Source organism: Schistocerca serialis, chromosome 7 (assembly GCF_023864345.2).
Source record: "Schistocerca serialis cubense isolate TAMUIC-IGC-003099 chromosome 7, iqSchSeri2.2, whole genome shotgun sequence".
NCBI lineage: Eukaryota > Metazoa > Arthropoda > Insecta > Orthoptera > Acrididae > Schistocerca > Schistocerca serialis.
The window spans coordinates 299,611,990-299,633,793 of NC_064644.1; the positions used below are offsets into that span (position 1 = coordinate 299,611,990).

Sequence of the window (21,804 nt, forward strand, 5' to 3'; positions counted from 1 at the left end):
ACAACTTTTTTGTCTTAATTTATATCTAAAAATTCCTCTTTGGAGTAGAAGGAGTTGTCATTCAGAAATTCTTTTAATTTCTTCTTAAATACTTGTTGGTTATCTGTCAGACTTTTGATACTATTTGGTAAGTGACCAAACACTTTAGTGGCAGTATAATTCACTATTTGGTAAGTGACCAAAGGCTTTAGTGGCTGTATAATTCACCCCTTTCTGTGCCAAAGTTAGATTTAATCTTGAATAGTGAAGAACATCCTTTCTCCTAGTATTGTGGTTATGCACACTGCTATTACTTTTGAATTGGGTTTGGTTGTTAATAAATTTCATAAGAGAGTATACAGGGTGAGTCACCTAACGTTACCGCTGGATATATTTCGTAAACCACATCAAATACTGACGAACCGATTCCACAGACCGAACGTGAGGAGAGGGGCTAGTGTAATTGTTTAATACAAACCATACAAAAATGCACGGAAATATGTTTTTTAACACAAACCTACGTTTTTTTAAATGGAACCACGTTAGTTTTGTTAGCACATCTGAACATATTTGTTGCATATTTGTTGCATTGTAAAATGTTAATTACATCCGGAGATATTGTAACCTTAAGTTTACGCTTGAAACCTCCGACGTTCAGTTGCGTGTTGTAACAAACACGGGCCACGGTCGGCGAGCAGCATCTGCAGGGACATGTTTACGATGACGACCGTGTTTACGAGTGTGGCTGTAGTGCACTGTTGTGGTTTGGTCTAGCTGTCGCAGTGTCCGCATGTAGCGTTTGCTGCTTTGTTATTCTGCATTTGTCTCCGCACACAGACCAACTGTAGCACACCGTGTTACCAGACGTCTGTGGTAGTGTAGTGTTGTAGGAACTGTGACCATGGTGTATTCAAACTCTGAAAAGGCGGAGATGATACTCATCTATGGCGAGTGTCGACGAAATGCAGCTGAAGCCTGCAGGGTGTATGCAGAACGGTACCCGGACAGAGAGCATCCAACGTGCCGCACATTGCAAAACATCTACCTCCAACTGTATGCAACAGGTATGGTCGTAGCACGCAAACGGGTCCGTAACAGGCCCGTCACAGGAGAAGCGGGTGCAGTTGGTGTGTTAGCTGCTGTTGCCATGAACCCACACATGAGTACACGGGACATTGCGAGAGCCGGTGGACTGAGTCAAAGTAGTGTCATGCGCATACTGCATCGTCACCGCTTTCACCCGTTTCATGTGTCGCTACATCAGCAATTACATGGTGACGACTTTAATCATCGAGTGCAATTCTGTCAATGGGCATTAACAGAGAATGCGTAGCAGTTCTACCTGTTTACCGATGAAATGGGTTTCACAAACCACGGGGCAGTAAATCTACGGAACATGCATTACTGGTCCGTGGACAATCCTCGCTGGCTCAGACAGTTAGAGCGACAGCGACCGTGGACTGTAAATGTATGGTGCGGAATCATTGGCGACCACCTCGTTGGTCCTCACTTCATTGCAGGGGCCCAAACAGCTGCAACATACATCGCGTTTCTACAGAATGATCTGCCAACGTTGTTCGAAAATGTCCCACTGGAAACGCGTCGACGTATGTGGTATCAGCATGATGGTGCACCTGCACATTCCGCAATTAATACTAGGCTGACCCTTGACAGGATGTTCGACGGGCGTTTCATAGGACGTGGAGGACGCATAAATTGGCCAGCCCGTTCTCCTGATCTTACACCTCTGGACTTATTTCTGTGGGGTACGTTAAAGGAGAATGTGTACCGTGATGTGCCTACAGCCCCAGAGGATATGAAACAACGTATTGTGGCAGCCTGCGGCGACATTATACCAGATGTATTGCGGCGTGTACGACATTCATTACGCCAAAGATTGCAATTGTGTGCAGCAAATGATGGCCACCACATTGAACATCTATTGGCCTGACATGACGGGACACACTCTATTCCACTCCGTAATTGAAAACGGAAACCACGTGTGTACGTGTACCTCACCCCTCATGGTAATGTACACGTGCGTCAGTGGAAAAGACCAATAAAAAGGTGTTAGCATGTGGACGTAATGTGCTGTTCCAGTCTCTTCTGTACCTAAGGTCCATCACCGTTCCCTTTGGATCCCTGCGTAATTCGGTGCTCTCCGATACACACGATCGAACAGCGGAGGAGTGGTACTCAAGCGTCATCTTTAGGTTACAATATCTCCTCATGTAATTAACATTTTACAATGCAACAAACGGCACTGATTACGTATTTATTTATATGTTCAGATGTACTAACAAAACTAACGTGGTTCTATTTTTAAAAAAACGTAGGTTTGTGTTAAAAAACATACTTCCGTGCATTTTTGTATGGTTTGTATTAACCAATTACACTAGACCCTCTCCTCACTTTCGGTCTGTGGAATCGATTCGTCAGTATTTGATGTGGTTTACGAAATATATCCAGCGGTAATGTTAGGTGACTCACCCTGTATATACTGAGAAGCTACTGTGAATATCCCTAGATCATTAAATAACTGTCTGCAGGATGATCTTGGGTGGACTCCAGCTATTATTCTGATTACGCGCTTTTGTGCAATAAATACTTTATTCCTCAGTGATGAATTATCCCAAAATATGATGCCATATGAAAGCAATGAGTGAAAATAGGCGTAGTAAGCTAATTTACTAAGATGTTTATCACCAAAATTTGCAATGACCCTTATTGCATGAGTAGTTGAACTCAAACGTTTCAGCAGATCATCAATGTGTTTCTTCCAATTTAATCTCTCATCAATGGACACACCTAAAAATTTTGAATATTCTACCTTAGCTACATGCTTCTGATTAAGGTCTATATTTATTAATCGCATCATACCATCTACTGTACGGAACTGTATGTACTGTGTCTTATCAAAAATCAGTGAGAGTCCATTTACAAGGAACCACTTAGTAATTTTTTGAAAGACATTATTGACAATTTCATCACTTAATTCTTGTTTGTCAGGTGTGATTACTATACTTGTATCATCATCAAAGAGAACTAACTTTGCCTCTTCATGAATATAGAATGGCAAGTCATTAATATATACACTCCTGGAAATGGAAAAAAGAACACATTGACACCGGTGTGTCAGACCCACCATACTTGCTCCGGACACTGCGAGAGGGCTGTACAAGCAATGATCACACGCACGGCACAGCGGACACACCAGGAACCGCGGTGTTGGCCGTCGAATGGCGCTAGCTGCGCAGCATTTGTGCACCGCCGCCGTCAGTGTCAGCCAGTTCGCCGTGGCATACGGAGCTCCATCGCAGTCTTTAACACTGGTAGCATGCCACGACAGCGTGGACGTGAACCGTATGTGCAGTTAACGGACTTTGAGCGAGGGCGTATAGTGGGCATGCGGGAGGCCGGGTGGACGTACCGCCGAATTGCTCAACACGTGGGGCGTGAGGTCTCCACAGTACATCGATGTTGTCGCCAGTGGTCGGCGGAAGGTGCACGTGCCCGTCGACCTGGGACCGGACCGCAGCGACGCACGGATGCACGCCAAGACCGTAGGATCCTACGCAGTGCCAGAGGGGACCGCACCGCCACTTCCCAGCAAATTAGGGACACTGTTGCTCCTGGGGTATCGGCGAGGACCATTCGCAACCGTCTCCATGAAGCTGGGCTACGGTCCCGCACACCGTTAGGCCGTCTTCCGCTCACGCCCCAACATCGTGCAGCCCGCCTCCAGTGGTGTCGCGACAGGCGTGAATGGAGGGACGAATGGAGACGTGTCGTCTTCAGCGATGAGAGTCGCTTCTGCCTTGGTGCCAATGATGGTCGTATGGGTGTTTGGCGCCGTGCAGGTGAGCGCCACAATCAGGACTGCATACGACCGAGGCACACAGGGCCAACACCCGGCATCGTGGTGTGAGGAGCGATCTCCTACACTGGCCGTACACCACTGGTGATCGTCGAGGTGACACTGAATAGTGCACGGTACATCCAAACCGTCATCGAACCCATCGTTCTACCATTCCTAGACCGGCAAGGGAACTTGCTGTTCCAACAGGACAATGCACGTCCGCATGTATCCCGTGCCACCCAACGTGCTCTAGAAGGTGTAAGTCAACTACCCTGGCCAGCAAGATCTCCGGATCTGTACCCCATTGAGCATGTTTGGGACTGGATGAAGCGTCGTCTCACGCGGTCTGCACGTCCAGCACGAACGCTGGTCCAACTGAGGCGCCAGGTGGAAATGGCATGGCAAGCCGTTCCACAAGACTACATCCAGCATCTCTACGATCGTCTCCATGGGAGAATAGCAGCCTACATTGCTGCGAAAGGTGGATATACACTGTACTAGTGCCGACATTGTGCATGCTCTGTTGCCTGTGTCTATGTGCCTGTGGTTCTGTCAGTGTGATCATGTGATGTATCTGACCCCAGCAATGTGTCGATAAAGTTTCCCCTTCCTGGGACAATGAATTCACGGTGTTCTTATTTCAGTTTCCAGGAGTGTATTAAGAACAACAAAGGACCCAAGACCGACCCTTGTGGAACCCCATTCTTGATAGTTCCCCAGTTTGAGGAATGTGCTGATCTTTGCGTATTATGAGAACTGCTTATTTCAACTGCTGCTCAAATTGCTGCTGCAGATGCAGTACGATGCGCCACAGCGATACATCTCTCTCGGTAGTGCCACGTGGCCGTCCAGTTCTAGATCTTGTTGGGAACGTACATTCTCGTGACCACCGCTGCCAGCAACTATGTGTAGTGGCTACATGCCTACCAAGTGTTGCTGCAGTATCGCAGAAGGAACATCCAGCTTCTCGTGGTCTTATTACAAGACGTCGTTCAAACTCAGTGAGATGTTGGTAATGACGTCTTTGTCGCTTTAAAGGCATTCTAGACTACCACCATCTCACCACATCCAATCTCAAAGGTAACTAACGCTGACTATCGTTACCGCGCCTTTTTAAAGCAAACCTGATATGCGACCTTATAGCGGCGCTACACATCATCTTTCAGCTGTGGAAACACGCCTACCAACTTTGTGATTTTTTTCTGTCAGTGCATATGCCAAATTTTATCATGTTTACTGCCCATCATGTCCTTAAACTTCCCGTTGTCCTTTTGCCATTAATTGAATTTGTAAACGAGGCTACGAAACACCTGCCGAGAGAAGAAGTCTTACGCCTTTACGGTCCAGGGACCGCAGATCAGCAGGTGACCGTCTGAGAGGGAAAGACAACAGGCAGAAGAATACCAAACTGCATCAGTCACCCATTTCAAACAACAGACTTGTATCTACATCGTTGCGAAAAGATATTGTTATAAAAAACCGCTAACATCATGTGTTATTTTCGGGTGATTATATATAAATTAACCTTACCTTTCAATACACTGTCATTAGTTTGCAGCAAAGTGACAAGAGAAAATGGCGACGCTACCTATAATAAACCGCTTTAAGTTTCTGACGTTGTACTGGTACAAATTAAGAACTTTGTCATGTAGTGAGCTTTAAAAAACTATGTTTAGCATTAATAGTGCAATGTAATGTTTAGAAAGGAAGAGGATAAATTTTTAGTGTTTGTTTATCCTAAATTATTAACTAAATAATTATTTTGTATTACAGTATGGCGCCAGAACGACATTGTGGAAAGTGGAGCACAAATGAATAGCATTTAACTCTGACAATATATCTAAATGGAGATCATGGATTAAATGAATGTGTGCAAATACAAAAGGTATCTAAGCCATGCTGAAAATAAAAGTAGAAATGCAAACAGGAAAGTGAAATTTTTTCCGCAGTAAAATGTTTTACAACGAAGTTGAAGCCGGCCGAAGTGGCCGTGCGGTTAAAGGCGCTGCAGTCTGGAACCGCAAGACCGCTACGGTCGCAGGTTCGAATCCTGCCTCGGGCATGGATGTTTGTGATGTCCTTAGGTTAGTAAGGTTTAACTAGTTCTAAGTTCTAGGGGACTAATGACCTCAGCAGTTGAGTCCCATAGTGCTCAGAGCCATTTGAACCATTTTTTTGAACGAAGTTGAAAACAAACTAGTGGAGCATATTCATACATTTGAAGAGATGGCTCTGAGCACTATGGGACTTAACAGCTGTGGTCATCAGTCCCCTAGAACTTAGAACTACTTAAACCTAACTAACCTAAGGACATCACACACATCCATGCCCAAGGCAGAATTCGAACCTGCGACCGTAGCACATTGGAAGAGATGATGTTCGCTTTATCCATGTCGGACATAAGAAAACTTGCTTTCGACATTGCAGAACGAAACGGATTTCCCTATAATTTTAACGCAGATGAACCCATGACAGGCAAAAAGTTGGGTAAAGGTGTCCATCCAAGAAATATCGCCGAATCCGAGGGAAACGATGAAATCTCCAAGCAAAACTTCAAGGCCTAGCCAAGAAGCCTATGAGATGACGAGAGAAAAAGTTAACCGAAGCAAAGGAGATAAGATCTAGACTTAGAGCTTCACTTGTGAAAATGAAATTTTTTGAAACTCTACCCGGAATTCACCATACAAAAACATTACAAAAAGTGAGGAATGGTGCTGTGAGTGTTAAGAGAAAGATGCAATGGAAAAAATGAGTACATGCAGTGAAATGCAGAATGTGGATCCATGGAGCGTGTTCGGAGGCGGAAAAAAGAGTCAAAAAGTTATATGGTAATGGCTGAAAAGAGTGCTGTAACAAGATGGAATAGTTCCTTAGACTAGTGCATACCTTCAAGTTCAGGGACATAGTTTGTAAGGGTAGCACAACTTTTATAGCCATTGGTACAAATTAGGAGACCATATTCCTGATTTTTACCACCTGCAGATATTTAGGAAATTAAGTGTAATGTGAAACTTCCTGCCACATTAAAACAGTGAGCCGGACCGAGACTCGAACTTGGGACGTTTACCTTTCGAGGGGAAGTGCTCTACCAAATGCGCTATCCAACCACGACACGTCATGACAGCTTTACTTCCGCCAGTACCTCGTCTCCTATCTTCCAAACTTCGCAGAAGCTCTCCTGCGAAACTTGCAGAACTAGCACTCGTGGAAGAAAGTATATTGCTAAGACATGGCTTTGCCACGGCCTGGGGGATGTTTCCAGAATGAGATTTTCACTCTGCAGCGGAGTGTGCGCTGATATGAAACTTCCTGGCAGATTAAAACTGTTTGCCAGACCGAGACTCGAGCTCGGCACCTTCGCCTTTCATGAGCAAGTGCTCTACCAACTGAGCCTGTGAAATACTTAGTTTCGAATAACTGAAAGATAAATATATTGCACTTGTTGGGAATGTGCTTCTACATCCGCACTAATCTCTCTTACCTCCGCCATAATGACGTTACGTTGCTTCCTTTATAAGGAAATTACTTCTTTCAAAAGTCATTCCACTCCATTCCCAAACTCTGAGTCACTGGTACAGCAACCGCGGTTTTGCTATAGAGTGAATTGAGCCGCGCTTGCAATTACTGCAACCACGACTGAATTCTCTCTTTAAAATTACTTCTTTGGTTTTGATTTACAAAATTTGACTTTTAGCTATGTTATTCTCATTTGTGAAGTTCCTCATTATTTTAGCCTGTTTTTGTTTATTTTTAATTCATAGCTAGAAAAACTAGTCTAATCCACTTACTAGTTCTTGTGAATCTTGATTAACTTCGCACACCATTAGATCGCACCAGAGTGAACACCTGGTTATTTGACACACGAGTCCCGATTTAGTCTTCAAACGACACACTGCGTTAGTATACAGCAGAAGTAAAAACTATTCATTGTCAGATTGGGAAAAGAGAAGAGATTTAATTGTTCATATGAACATATGAAACATTAGCGCGCTCCCAAGGAGTGACGGCAGATGAGACATGGACTCTTATGATCGTTTCACACGTGTCCGGCGCCCATGCAACTTTGTAGCAATTCTGGGACGTGTGAGGTGTCGCATTGTCCTGCTGGAATTGCCCAAGTCCGTTGGAATGCACAATGGACACGAATGGATGCAGGTGATCAGACAGGACGCTTACGTACGTGTCACTTGCCAGAGTCGTATCTAGACGTATCAGGAGTCCCATATCACTCCAACTGCACACGCCCGTTAAAAAGTCTCCGCAGTGCCATATGATAGCCGCGCGTGCCGTATGATTATTCGCCTGCCTGCGTTACTTCCCTTCAAGCGGACTCTCCCAACATTCAACTGTCTCATTTATCTCAGTAAAAATGAATATTCAATAAATTAATAACTTGTATTTCACTGAGTTTCATTTCGGTATATTCACTGCGGCATACGGCACTCGCGGCTAACAATCATACGGCACTGCGGAGAGACTTTTTGAACACCCCGTTCAGGCAGTGCACATCCCGACAACCGTGTACTGGCGCCGTTTTCACGGCAGCCGGCCAAGTGTGAAACAATAGGACCATACCGTGAGAGGTTTGATGATTGAGCACATACTTACTACTTAGACCAACGAATCCCTGGGCCTTCTCGACGTCCGAGCGTGGGCCCATCGAGATGCCAACGACGAAGTCGACCATGGCAGCCAGAATTATAGCGATGAGGAAGTTTTGCGCCTGCGCAGAAGAAAACAAGCACTGACAGACGAGAAATTGACCATGGGTGCTATCGTGTAGGAAATGCAAAATACGGCAACGATCACAGAGTCAATACGGAAAAATTACATTAAGGCTACACGTAAGTATTTTTATAAGCTTCTGAAGTACCTACTGAAAGCGCATTGTCGGTAGTACGATACTTACCGAAAATACTTTTATAAGAAAATATGAATGCGACAAATGCGAGAAGTGTCGTGCAACCAGCTTCACAACTAATGCATCGAAGTTGCTGACAAGAATAATATACAGAAGAATGGAAAGAAAGTTGAGGCTTTGTTGGACGATCAGTTCGACTTTAGGAAGCGTAAGCGCACTAGAGAGGCAGATCTGCCTTTGCTGTTGATAATGGAATTAAGACTGAAGAAAAATCAAGACACATTAATATGAGAAGTAATTGTTCTTAGTGCATGGAAAATTTGGAAATAAACTGCACGAACAGAAAAAAAAATCATTTAGTAAACGGCTTTCGCTTTTGTATCATAGTCTCTTGCCCAGGCACACAAGGTAGTGAGTGCACTTAATGTACTGTGACGTTGGATTCTCTCACCCAGTACATACGATCAGTGATCTTGTAGTTTAGGTCGCACGTATTTAATAAATCGTGTATTTGATCTTATTTGCTGTTGGTACTCCTGTATTTCACATCTGGTAGGCGATATATATGAAAATTATAACTCAAAAAAATATTTCGCTCTGAATATTATTGTCTCTTTCTGTTATAAATGTGAAATATTGTATTGAATGATTCTTATTCCTAATAAAGTCTTCGTCAAGCTTGATGGCGCCATAATAGCCAATAGCCATTAAATAATGTCATCTGGTGTTGAAGTTTATTTACTTTCTAAACAGGTCATGTCCTCGTTCGATCTGTTTATGTTGGTTACGTTAACGTCATGTTACTTTCAAATCAACTGGTTGGCTTCTGTGCCAGGGTATGTGCCTTATGTTTTCACGTTTAGAGGAAATTATTGCTTTTGTATTTTTATTATTATTATTCTCTCCTTCTTTCTTCATTTGGGTCATCTAAGGTTCACACACCAATTTAAATGCTTCCTTCTTTGTTGTTCTTTTTTTCCTCCAGTATTCTTTCATCTTTTCACTATGTATCCTTTTTCTCTCCTCGGACCATTTTGACCCTCTTGCCTTCTTCAATTTTTAACACTTTCCTCCTGAAACTCTCTCTCTCTCTATTGCATCTTTTTCACTTATGTTGTTTCTTTCCAAATCATTCCTAACAGCTTGAATCCAGACTATTGTTGACTTCTTGTCTCAAAGATATTTAAAAATCTGTTTGGTTAACCTGTTGCTGTTCATTTTGTAAAAGTGTCCAAAAATTAGCAGTTGTCTCTTTTGTAGTGTTTCATTTGTATTTTCTATGTTGCGATAAACTTCATTGCTTCTTAATTTCCATACCTCTGTATTTTTTGGTGGCCCAAGTATTTTTCGAATGATTTTTCTTTCTAGGACTTCAAGTTTGTGTAATTTGTAGTTCAGTACTAAAAATTCACTTGCATAAAGACATTCTGGTTTTACTACTGTGTTGTAGTGCTGTATCTTCAAATTTTTAGACAGACACCTTCTCTTGTAGACATTCCCAGTTATTCCATAAGCTCTCTCCATTTTATGTACTCTTTGTTCTATAGCAAAATTTTCTAAGCCATTTTCGTGGATAATTTCTCCCAAATGTTTAAATTTATTTACCCTGTTTATCTGGCCAATATCTGTTGCTAGGGATTCCGGAGCATTTTTTATATTTGTCATAAATTTTGTTTTTTCTACAGATATTCTTATACCTGCTTTGTTGACTGATTCTGCTATGAGATTGATTTGTATTCCAGCATTTGTTAGGTTTTCCGAAAGAAAGGCAAAATCATCCACAAATGATAAACAGTGAATTTCAGTACCTTTGTTTTTAAGTTCTCAGTCTGGTTGGTGATAGCTTCTCTTCTTTCAGTTTTTGTTTCCATTCTCTTACTATTTTCTCTAGTACGCAGGTAAAGAGGAGTGGAGACAGGCGATCACGTTGCCATACACCTGTTTTTATCTTGAATGCTTTCGATATTTCACCCTGAAACTTTACTTTTGATTTGATGTCTGTCAGCGTTTCACGAATAAGGTTTGCTAATTTAGATTTGATACCAAATTCTCTGATCACTTTTATTTTTACTATTTTTACTATTATCATTATTTTTATTTCGTGTATAGTTGTACATAATTTTCTGTTTTTGGAGATTATCTGATAATGGCAAACGCCGGAACACGTAATTTTGAATCAATAACGCCATTTTGTGTGCAGTTAATGACTTACTACCTTGCGACCTACGCAGCTTTCTACAGATTACATTAACGTTCATAGTATTTATCGGCCGGCAAAAAGCGTTCGGCGATGTGAAATGGTACGAGATGTTCGAAGAGAAAATAGCGGTAGGCTATAGGGAAAAACGGATAATATGCAATATTTTCAATGGCCAAGAGGGAGCAATAACACTGGAAGACCAATAACGAAGTGCTCAGATTAAAAAGGCTGGAAGACAGGGATGTAGTCCTTCGACTCTACTATGCTATGTAAACATCGAAGGAACGATGACGGAAATAAAAGAAAGGTTCAACAGTGGTATTAAAACTCATTGTGAAAGGATATCAACCTTAAGATTCGCTGATGACATTCCTATCCTCTGTGAAAGTGAAGAAGAATTACAGGATCTGTTGAATGATACGAACAGTCTAATGAGTGAAGAATATGGACTGAAAGTAAATCGAAGATAAACGAAAGTGATGAGATGCAGCAAAAACGAGAACAGCGAGAAACGTAACATCAGAATTGGGGATCACGAAGTAGACGAAGTTAAGGAATACTGCTACCTAGGTAGCAAAACAACCCAAGATGGTCGGAGCAAGGATGGCACAAAAAACAGACTAGTACTGGCGAAAATGGCATTCCTCGCCAAGAGAAGTCTATTAGTACCAAACAGAAGTCCTGATTTGAGGAATAAATTTCCGAGAATGTACGTTTGGAGTATATCATTGTATGGCAGTGGGAAAACCGGAACAGAAGAGACTCGAAGCATTTGAAATGTGGCGCTACAGAAGAATGTTGAAAATTAGGTGGACTGAAAAGGTAAGAAGTGAGGTGGTTCTCCTCAGAATCGACGAGGGAAGGTGTGAATGAAGAAAGAGATTGGAATACATCCCGCGAATATTAGAGGACATAGTTTGCCAGTGCTAGTCTGAGAGGAAAAGTTTAGCACAGGAGAGGAATTCGTGGAGGGCCATATCAAAACAATCAGAAGTACTGACAATCTACGGTTCTGACCGAGGTTTCTAGGATGTAAAGCAAATGCTGGAACTGGAAATCCCCTTAGAAAAAATCCAAGTAAGTAGTCCCTCAGTCTCCATCCCAGATCGATAGGATTGGACGTTTCACCACGCTGAGAGTACAATTTGTATTGGTTATATTCGTTATGAAATAACGTTTGTTGCCATTCACGATAATCCTGTATTTTCTTCGCGACGGGATTTATGAAAATTTGCAGTTTCAGTTCATTCTTTCGTTTGATATGACGTATGTGTAAAATGTCATAATACAAGAAAAAACGCACTTGATTATGGGCATTCTTTCCTAAACGCGTCGTAAGAAAACAAATACTTTCAAAAAGAGCAAAACCATTGTTTATACAGTCGCAGGCTTCCACCAGCCATTTACAATGGATAATATAAAACTTATTGAAAGAGTTTTCTGTATCAGCTCCCTGGAAAGCTCATATTCTTGCCATTTCATAGTTTTCGATTGAGTCTATCCGTTTGTATGAAGGACGTTCAATAAATAATCTTCTTCTTCACGCGATCAGGCCCAGAGGACCGCGCGCCACCACAGTTAGAGCTCTCCATCGGTCTCCGTCTTCTGCTATCTGTCTCCAGTTTTCCGTGACTCCCAGCTGCAACAGGTCTTCTCTCACTCCATCGATCCAGCTCTTTCTAGGTCTTCCCACTGGTCTGCTGCCTGACGGGATCCAGTCCATTGTGATTTTGGGCCATCTTGTTGCCTCCATTCTAACAACATGTCCAGCCCATTGCAGTCTTTTGCTTCTCATCACTCCCAAGATGTTAGGCTCCTTGTACAGCTCTTCTAATTCAGTGTTATGGCGTCTTCTCCATTCTCCAGTAGTCTGATCTCTGACTGGTCCAAATATTTTCCTGAGGACTTTCCTTTCAAATGTTAGCAGTCGCTTAAGGTCTTGTTTTCGAGTGCTCCAGCTTTGAGAACCATAAAGTACTACTGGCATTATTAATGTCTTATACAACCGTAGCTTTAGTTGTTGCGAGACACTTCTACATTTTAATATAGGGTCTAGAGAATGATAGTATCTGTTTCCCGCCTGCAGTCGTGCTTTTATCTCTGCTTCAGTTGATGTTACTTCTGTAAAAAATGATCCAAAGTATTTGAACTCTTTCACATGTTTATACCTGGTGTTGTTCACAATTAAATCTTGAGAGTTCTGGATCTTTCTTCCTATGGTCATATACTCTGTCTTTTCAGAGCTAATTTGTAGACCGATCCTAGCTGCCAATAACTCCAAGGTCTGGATACTTCTCTTCAGATCTTCTTGTGTGCATGCTAATAGTGCAATGTCGTCCGCATAGGCCAGATATGTAATGTGTTCATTACCAACTTGAATGCCCTTGATGTTTTCTTTGTTGAAATCGCGCATTACCTTCTCAAGTGCCAGGTTGAAGAGGACAGGTGATAGCCCATCTCCTTGGCGTAATCCTGTTACAACTTGGAAGCTTTCTGTCATTTGATTGCCTACCTTAACCTTAAGTTTTGTGTCATTTAGGCATACCTCTACCAGTTTGACCAACTTCTTTGGTATACCAAACTCTGTCATAGTTCTAATCAGGCTAGGTCTATGTATACTGTCGTAAGCCTTCTTGAAGTCTACAAACAGGAGATGTATCTCTCGTCCGTATTCGTACATTTTTTCACAGACCTGTTTTAGGACAAAAATCTGGTCCGTGGTTGATCGCCCTTCCTGGAAACCACCTTGGTATTCTCCAATTATGTCTGTTGCTATAGGTTTTATTCGTTCTAATAGGCAGCTGGAGAAGATATTATAACAGGTGTTGAGTAGCGCTATGCCCCTGTAGTTGTCACATACGGATTTGTCTTTCTTTTTATATATGGGGCATATCACAGCTACCTTCCATTCCTCTGGTATTTCATGTTTTACCCAAATTTGCTCGATTAGCTTGTGGATTTTGAAACAGAGGATTTCGTCTCCAGCCTTGAGAAGTTCAGCAGGAATACCGTCCTCACCTGGACTTTTACCATTCTTAAGGTTTTTAATCTGGTTCCTTATCTCTTCAATGGTGGGTGGAGGATATTCAGGGTCTACTGTTACTGGTTCATCAAACTCAAGTAGTTCGGTTGGTTAATCAGAGTTTAGTAATTCTCTGAAGTATTCCATCCATCTTCTTCCAATTTTTTGATCTTCTGTTAACATTCTTCCACTGGCATCTTTTATGAATCAATGCCCCCAAATTTTTCATCGGAACATATTTATCCTTAAAAATTAGACTCTAGTGACAAATTCAATTAACGTATTTTTATATGTACTGTTTTTCTACGTAGTTCCCGCCATGCTCTATTCCCTGACTCATGTATTCCCTGTCTGGAAAAGCTCTTTTTGCGTGCCTGTAGCCGTGTTCTCACTGTATGAACTACGCTCACATCATTTTCAAATTGAGTCCCACGCAGAGAATCCTTGGGTGGGGAAAAAAAAACTGAAGTCCGTGGACGCCAGATCTGGACTATAGAGTGGATGAGGTAATATGTCTAGCACAAATTGGCAACGTGTTTCTGGGATCTGAGACTTCAGTATGGGAGTCCACAGCCGTGTTAGAGCAAGATTCCGTTTGGATTGTTGTCAGGTCGAACACGTTTGTTGAGTTTGTTCAGTCTTCGCATAGACCTCTGAATTAACGGTTGACTTTTTTGGCAACAAATGGTTCAAATGGCTCTGAGCACTATGGGACTTAACATCTATGGCCATCAGTCCCCTAGAACTTAGAACTACTTAAACCTAACTAACCTAAGGACATCACACAACACCCAGTCATCACGAGGCAGAGAAAATCCCTGACCCCGCCGGGAATCGAACCGGGGAACCCGGGCGTGGGAAGCGAGAACGCTACCGCACGACCACGAGCTGCGGACTTGTGGCAACACATCCGCGAGAATGACACCATCACTATCCCAAAAAATGACATCATTACTTTCTTTTGGTGACTGCGGAGCAGGTGCCACTCTAGTGACTGTCTTTTTGTCTCCTGCTAGTGACGCACCCAGGGTTCGTCATCTGTAACGATCCGCGACAGAAGCACCTTTCCATTGGCCTCAAGTAACTCCAGCTGTTCAGATGAAATGGTTTTTCTTTGAATTTCGTTATCTGTTGTGGGCATTCGAGGAAACCATCTTAAGCAAACTGTTAAGGGGCTCCGGAAAGGCTCAAAATCATGAAAAGTTCAATTTTTACTTTTTTGCGTTTTCTGAATCTGCAGACTATTACCTTTTAATAGATATATAATTTATTCAATTCCGAAGACTACAACTATTTTTAAATTTTTTTTGAAATGTGTTCTACATGGGCGTGACCCACTGTGGCGCTGTTAAACTGCTGTCAAATGGTGTTATTATTAACGTCCGTGTTCATCAGGTACATTTTAGTGATGTGAGATAAAGTATGTGTTGTGGCTAACCTGTGATGGTTCAATATATATCGCTGGTGGGATTGTCGATTGTTTCATGTTTATTTACTCTGTCGTTATCTCGAAAATATTCGTAATTAATTCTGTTTCTTGAGTCTCTGTTTTGTTGAAGTATAATAATGAGTAAAAGTAAAGTTATTAGAAATCCTCTGAAGGCTTTTAAGAAAAGGAGAAATGTTGGAAAGCCAAAGGTATGTGTTATTACTGTAAACAATAAAGACGATAACCAAGTGAGTGAACCTAACCTCTCAAGTACACCTGCCCATAGCAGTCAAAGTGGGAAATAAAATACTGCACAGAAGAAGCTTGGTTCAATGAGTGAAAACTATGAATGTTTTATGGGCGATTCGGATGTGAATGAAATATTTGATATGTCGGTTCTCAAAGGAATTTTTTCAAACTGTGTAAGATGTATTCATTGTAGTGAAGTTGGTCTGGAACTCTCAATAATAGAGCACGTAGGACTTGCTAGTGAAATACAACTGAAATGTGATAAGTGTTCATACATGACCACCTTTTGGAACAGTGTTGCAGTAACTGCAACTGAAGAAAATGGTAGCAAAATCTACGAACACAACAACGAGCGATGCTTGCTTTAGACAAGGAACGCCTTCGGGCTGCAGACAGGGCTGTAAAGAGTCTAGAAATACAAGCAAGAGTAAACAGGAGGAGGAACAAGAGGAAGCTGGAGGAGGAGTTTGCAGAGGATGAAGATAATCCATCCTATGGACCTGGAATGCACTAAAAAGTTAATCCAATCTTTGTCGCTCGATTCCCAAAACTTTTATTTTCTCATACTAATTACATGTTTTCTAAGAATATTCCAAACATATTTGTTTCAAACTTTCAGTAAATGTTACACAGTACCTTCTGCATAATTTAACACAGCCTTTTTCCAAAAAAACTGTATATTTTTGAATATATAAATAAAAAATTGCAAAAAAATGTTGTGAATTTTCATTACAATTGAAAAAAAATCATCTTTAATAACTGAACTAAAATTTTGTAAAATCCCTGTGTTAAGTTGTAGCCCATATTCCAATAAATAATCTGTAAAAAGTTCAACTTCCTACCTCAAATACTTTGTGAGGAAAGATGTAATTTATAAGCGTTATTTTAACATTGCAAGTATAGGGCGTTCCGGAGCCCCTTAATATCAGAGAGATTCTATTACAGCACATGCACTTCCGGTGCTCACTGATAGCTGTAGAACCAACCGACGACTCGTGATGCGGCGGTCTGCATGCATAATGGCGTCCGCGCGATTCACCATGGTGGAAGCAGGGACTGTGACAGGACATCCACAAAGTGGCCGATCATGGAGCTCGTTGTCTGCTCTTACTGATGCTTTAAACTCTCTTTACCATCGCCCAAGTACTTCTATCAACAACATCACTACCATACACTGCACAAACGTTTACTGATTTTTCACTACTGTCTGTTTTTCCACACCAACTTGCTAGACACCATTTCGATGATTCACTAGGGCTTGGTCATATGTAGGAATTGTTCGAAACTTGGGACACATGCAGAAGAAACATCAGATCTGAAGCATCTGAAACAACATTCCGCTCTACAGGTTGTAACGGGTATGAGTGCAGATATTTCTATTCATGACTGAGGATGGTTTACTGAACAATATTACATCAGTGCGAGGGGCGTTCAGTAGTTAATGCAACACTTTTTTCCTGTTAGCAGGTTGGTTTTACTCAGGATTCCAATACACTATGCTATTCCGCACCCATATGGCTAGAAGACCCTGTCTTTCAATATAATCTGATTTCAATGCGCCGGTCTTACGCCATCTTACTGAAAGGACATGTATGGCTGGCCGCTGTGGCCGAGCGGATCTACGCGCTTCAGGCTGGAACCGCGCTGCTGCTACGGTCGCAAGTTCGAACCTTGCCTCGGGCATGGATGTGTATGATGTCCCTGGGTTAATTAGGTTTAAGTACACTACTGGCCATTAAAATTGCTACACCACGTAGATGACGTGCTACAGACGCGAAATTTAATCGACAGGAAGAAGATGCTGTGATATGCAAATTATTAGATTTTCAGAGCATTCACACAAGGTTAGCGCCGGTGGCGACACCTACAACGTGCTGACATGCGGAAAGTTTGCAACCGATATCTCATACACAACCAGCAGTTGACCGACGTTGCCTGGTGAAACGTTGTTGTGATGCCTCGTGTAAGGAGGAGAAATGCGTACTATCACGTTTCCGACTTTGATAAAGGTCGGGTTGTAGCCTATCGCGATTGCGGTCTATCGTATCGCGACATTGCTGTGCGTGTTGGTCGAGATCCAATGACTGTTAGCAGAATATGGACTCGGTGGGTTCAGGAGGGTAATACGGAACGCCGTGCTGGATCCCAATGGCCTCGCATCGCCAGCAGTCGAGATGACAGGCATCTTATCCGCATCGCTGTAACGGATCGTGCAGCCACGTCTCGATCCCTGAGTCAACAGATGGGGAAGTTTGCATGACAACAACCATCTTCACGAACAGTTCGACGACGTTTGCAGCAGCATGGACTGTCAGCTCTGAGACCATGGCTGCGGTTACCCTTGACGCTGCTTCACAGACAGGAGCGCCTGCGATAGTGTAGTCAACGACGAACCTGGGTGCACGAATGGCAAAACGTCATTTTTTCGGATGAATCCAGGTTCTGTTTACAGCATCATGATGGTCGCATCCGTGTTTGGCGACATCGCGGTGAACGCACATTGGAAGCATGTATTCGTCATCGTCATACTGGCGTATCACCCGGCGTGATGGTATGGGGTGCCATTGGTTACACGTCTCGGTCACCTCTTGTTCGCATTGATGGCACTTTGAACAGTGGACGTTACATTTCAGATGTGTTACGACCCGTGGCTCTACCCTTCATTCAATCCCTGTGAAACCCTACATTTCAGCAGGGTAATGCACCATCACATGTTGCAGGTCCTGTACGGGCTTTTCTGGATACAGAAAATGTTCGACTGCTGCCCTGGCCAGCACATTCTCCAGATCTCTCACCAATTGAAAACGTCTGGTCAATGGTGGCCGAGCAACTGGCTCGTCACAATACGCCAGTCACTACTCTTGGTGAACTGTGTTATTGTGTCGAAGCTGCGTGGGCAGTTTTACTTGTACACGCCATCCAAGCTTTGTTTGACTCAATGCCCAGGCGTATCAAGACCGTTATTACGGCCAGAGGTGGTTGTTCTGGGTACTGATTTCTCAGGATCTATGCACCCAAATTGCGTGAAAATGTAATCACATGTCAGTTCTAGTATAATATATTTGTCCAATGAATACCCGTTTATCATCTGCATTTCTTCTTGGTGTAGCAATTTTAATGGCAAGGCTCCCAGCCATTTGACCGTCTTCTTCTGTGCGGATGCACAAACAGTGCCCGAACTCTTACGGGAATCGGCAAAAAGCTGCGAGTAATGAGTGTAATGGGCAGGGGCATTATGAATATAGTGTGGGAAAGTAAGTTGGGAATGTGGGTCTCACGTTAGGCGTGCCAGAGGTAAGTCCCTGCAGTCGCACTATCCTCTGTGTCCTCGGTGGCTCAGATGGATACCGGCGCGATATCTCAACGTGTTCGGTCAGAGCGTTAGCTGCCCTCTACAATAAAAAAGACTGGGTTAATGTATCAACGAAGAACTTCAACAAGTATCGTAGGACGTCCGCCCCTGAACAAACACAACGATCAGTTACGAACAAAATGAAAACGCTGTCGGGCACATATTTTCAACTCTCCATATTGATTTCATGCCGGCACGGTAGCTCAGCGTGTTCGGTCAGAGGGTTAGCTGCCAGCTGTAAAAAAAAAAAAAAAAAAACTGGGTTAATGTATCAACGAAGAATTCGAACAAGTGTCATAGGACGTCCGCCCCGAACAAATAAAACGATCAATTACGAACAAACCAAGATTGCCGGCACTGTAGCTCAGCGTGTTTGGTCAGATGGTTACCTTCCTTCCGTAATTAAAAAACTGAGTGCACGGATCTACGAAGAACCTGAACGTGTGTCATCGTACGTCCGCCCCGAACAAATTCAATGAACAGTGTAGAACAAAATGAGATCAACTAGAAAAAAAGATGGATAGAACGTCTGCCATATAAGCAGGAGATCCCGTGTTCGAGTCCCGGTCGGGGCCACACATTTTCAGCTGTCCCCATTGACTTATATCAACGCCTGTATACAGGTAGGGGTATTAATTTCAACAGTATTGCAGACTTTGCTGGAGGTTTACCAAAACACTTCCAGTCTTAAACTCTTACGGAAGGAGATCTTCACACTTTTTTCCGCGATTTGTGTTTGCATAACGCTCGACAATTAACACGCGCTGTTTTATCGTGTGCACCATTTTGTGTGTCATTCAACCAGTCATTAAGCGGCTGCTCCTCTCACTCACTCGAACGCGATGACACAGCGAAGTACTCTAGATAGATCAGGCGAGAGTTGGGCACCCGCAAACATGTGACAGCAACCGGTTGGTGCAGCAAAATCACAGTTTCCAGCATTTTTTTTATGATGGGCAATTCTCCAGTTCATCAACATGGGCCAGTCCCGTGTCAGTCGTAACAAACATTTTTAGGTCTGTTTTATTTTTCCCATCCTGTATTAACGGCTGTAAAAAATTGTGGCATTAATTATCGAACGACCTTCCTATATAACGCGCTGGCACAAACGCTACCTGGATAGAGAGTACAATGTGTGAAAAGTTAGCGAAATTTTGTGTTGTCGACAGAGTGCGTGTAATGTGCTTACCTTGGATTCCCATTCCATACCTACGGCGCATATGATGATCATGACGGCGATGGCAGGGACACCAATGATACGAACGTCGTTGACATCGCCATCGACGATTTTGGTGTTGTACTCCTCGAGCCAGTCGCCGACAGAGTTGCAGAAGCCGATGGTGTTCATGGACGCGGCGACGGCATTGGCGAAGGCGAAAACGATGCCTACGCTAGCACCGAATTCGGGGCCCAGAGACCGAGAGATGATGAAGTAGATACCACCTGTGGCGGGACACAGGAACGTGACACTTTTTTTTTGGCATTTGGCTAAGGTTTATTGAGTAATACCACCAACAACTTTGTACAAACATAATACACACACAAACACAAACACACACACACACACACGCACACACACACAAGCAGAGAGAGAGAGCGAGAGAGAGAGAGAAATGACGCAATAGAAAGAATCAGCACAATAATTTAAGATTATGATACAGTATCACATAAGCACAAGATACAAAGCTGAGGAAACTTGATATGACACGAAATGTAGCTGAAACAGAACTCAGCAGAGTTTTGGGATCATACAGTGAGCGATTCAAGTGTTAATAAAACCCTTGTAACGTAATGATAGGCCTATCACTACACCCATCCAGTGAAGACAATTACTACATGTTTTACTAATGTCTTTTTGTTTATGTAATACAGCCAGAGTATACAATAATATACAATAATTACTTATAAAGTCAGAAAAATTACACAGAATTGTTTATTTATCTTTTTTCGAATTAAGTTTATTATTCAGAGAATATTTAGTAAACTATCAAAGCGACTGTATTCAGGGTGGTCCATTGATAGCAACCGGGCAAAATATCTCACGAAATAAGCATCAAACGAAAAAACTACAAAGAACGAAACTTGTCTAGCTTGAAGGGGAAAACCAGATGGCGCTATGGTTGGCCCGCTAGATGGCGCTGCCATAGGTCAAACGGATATCAACTGCGTTTTTTAAAAATAGGAACCCCCATTTTTATTACATATTCGTGTAGTATGTAAAGAAATATGAATGTTTTAGTTGGACCACTTGTTTCGCTTTGTGATAGATGGCGCTGTAAAAGTCACAAACGTATAAGTACGTGGTATCACGTAACATTCCGCCAGTGCGGACGGTATTTGCTTCGTGATACATTACCCGTGTTAAAATGGACCTTTTACCAATTGCGGAAAAGGTCGATATCGCGTTGATGTATGGCTACTGTGATCAAAATGCCCAACGGGAGTGTGCTATGTGTGCTGTTCGCTATCCTGGACGACATCATCCAGGTGTCCGGACCGTTCGCCGGATTGTTACGTTATTTAAGGAAACAAGAAGTGTTCAGCCACATGTGAAATGTCAACCACGACCTGCAACAAATCATGATGCCCAAGTAGGTGTTTCAGCTGCTACCGTGGCTAATCCACACATCAGTAGCAGACAAATTGCGCGAGAATCGGGAATCTAAAAAACGTCGGTGTTGAGAATGCTACAACAACTTCGATTGCACCGGTACCATATTTCTATGCACGGGGAATTGCATGGCGACGACTTTGAACGTCGTGTACAGGTCTGTCACTGGGCACAAGAGAAATTACGGGAAGATGACAGATTTTTTGCGACGAAGCGACATTCACCAATAGCGGTAACGTAAA

The 21,804-nt window shown here is 42.8% G+C and overlaps 1 protein-coding gene across 1 annotated transcript in view; it reads right to left on the reverse strand.

Moving 5' to 3' along the window:
- The window catches only part of LOC126413030 (bumetanide-sensitive sodium-(potassium)-chloride cotransporter), a 220,368-nt gene that overhangs the window by 87,421 nt on the left and 111,143 nt on the right, over nucleotides 1–21,804 (reverse strand). Inside the window, exons 4-5 of the mRNA XM_050082924.1 lie at nucleotides 20,141–20,394; nucleotides 8,447–8,561 (exon numbers count right to left, since the gene is read on the reverse strand). Coding sequence (XP_049938881.1) covers nucleotides 8,447–8,561; nucleotides 20,141–20,394 — 369 coding nt within the window. The remainder of the gene's footprint in view (nucleotides 1–8,446; nucleotides 8,562–20,140; nucleotides 20,395–21,804) is intronic.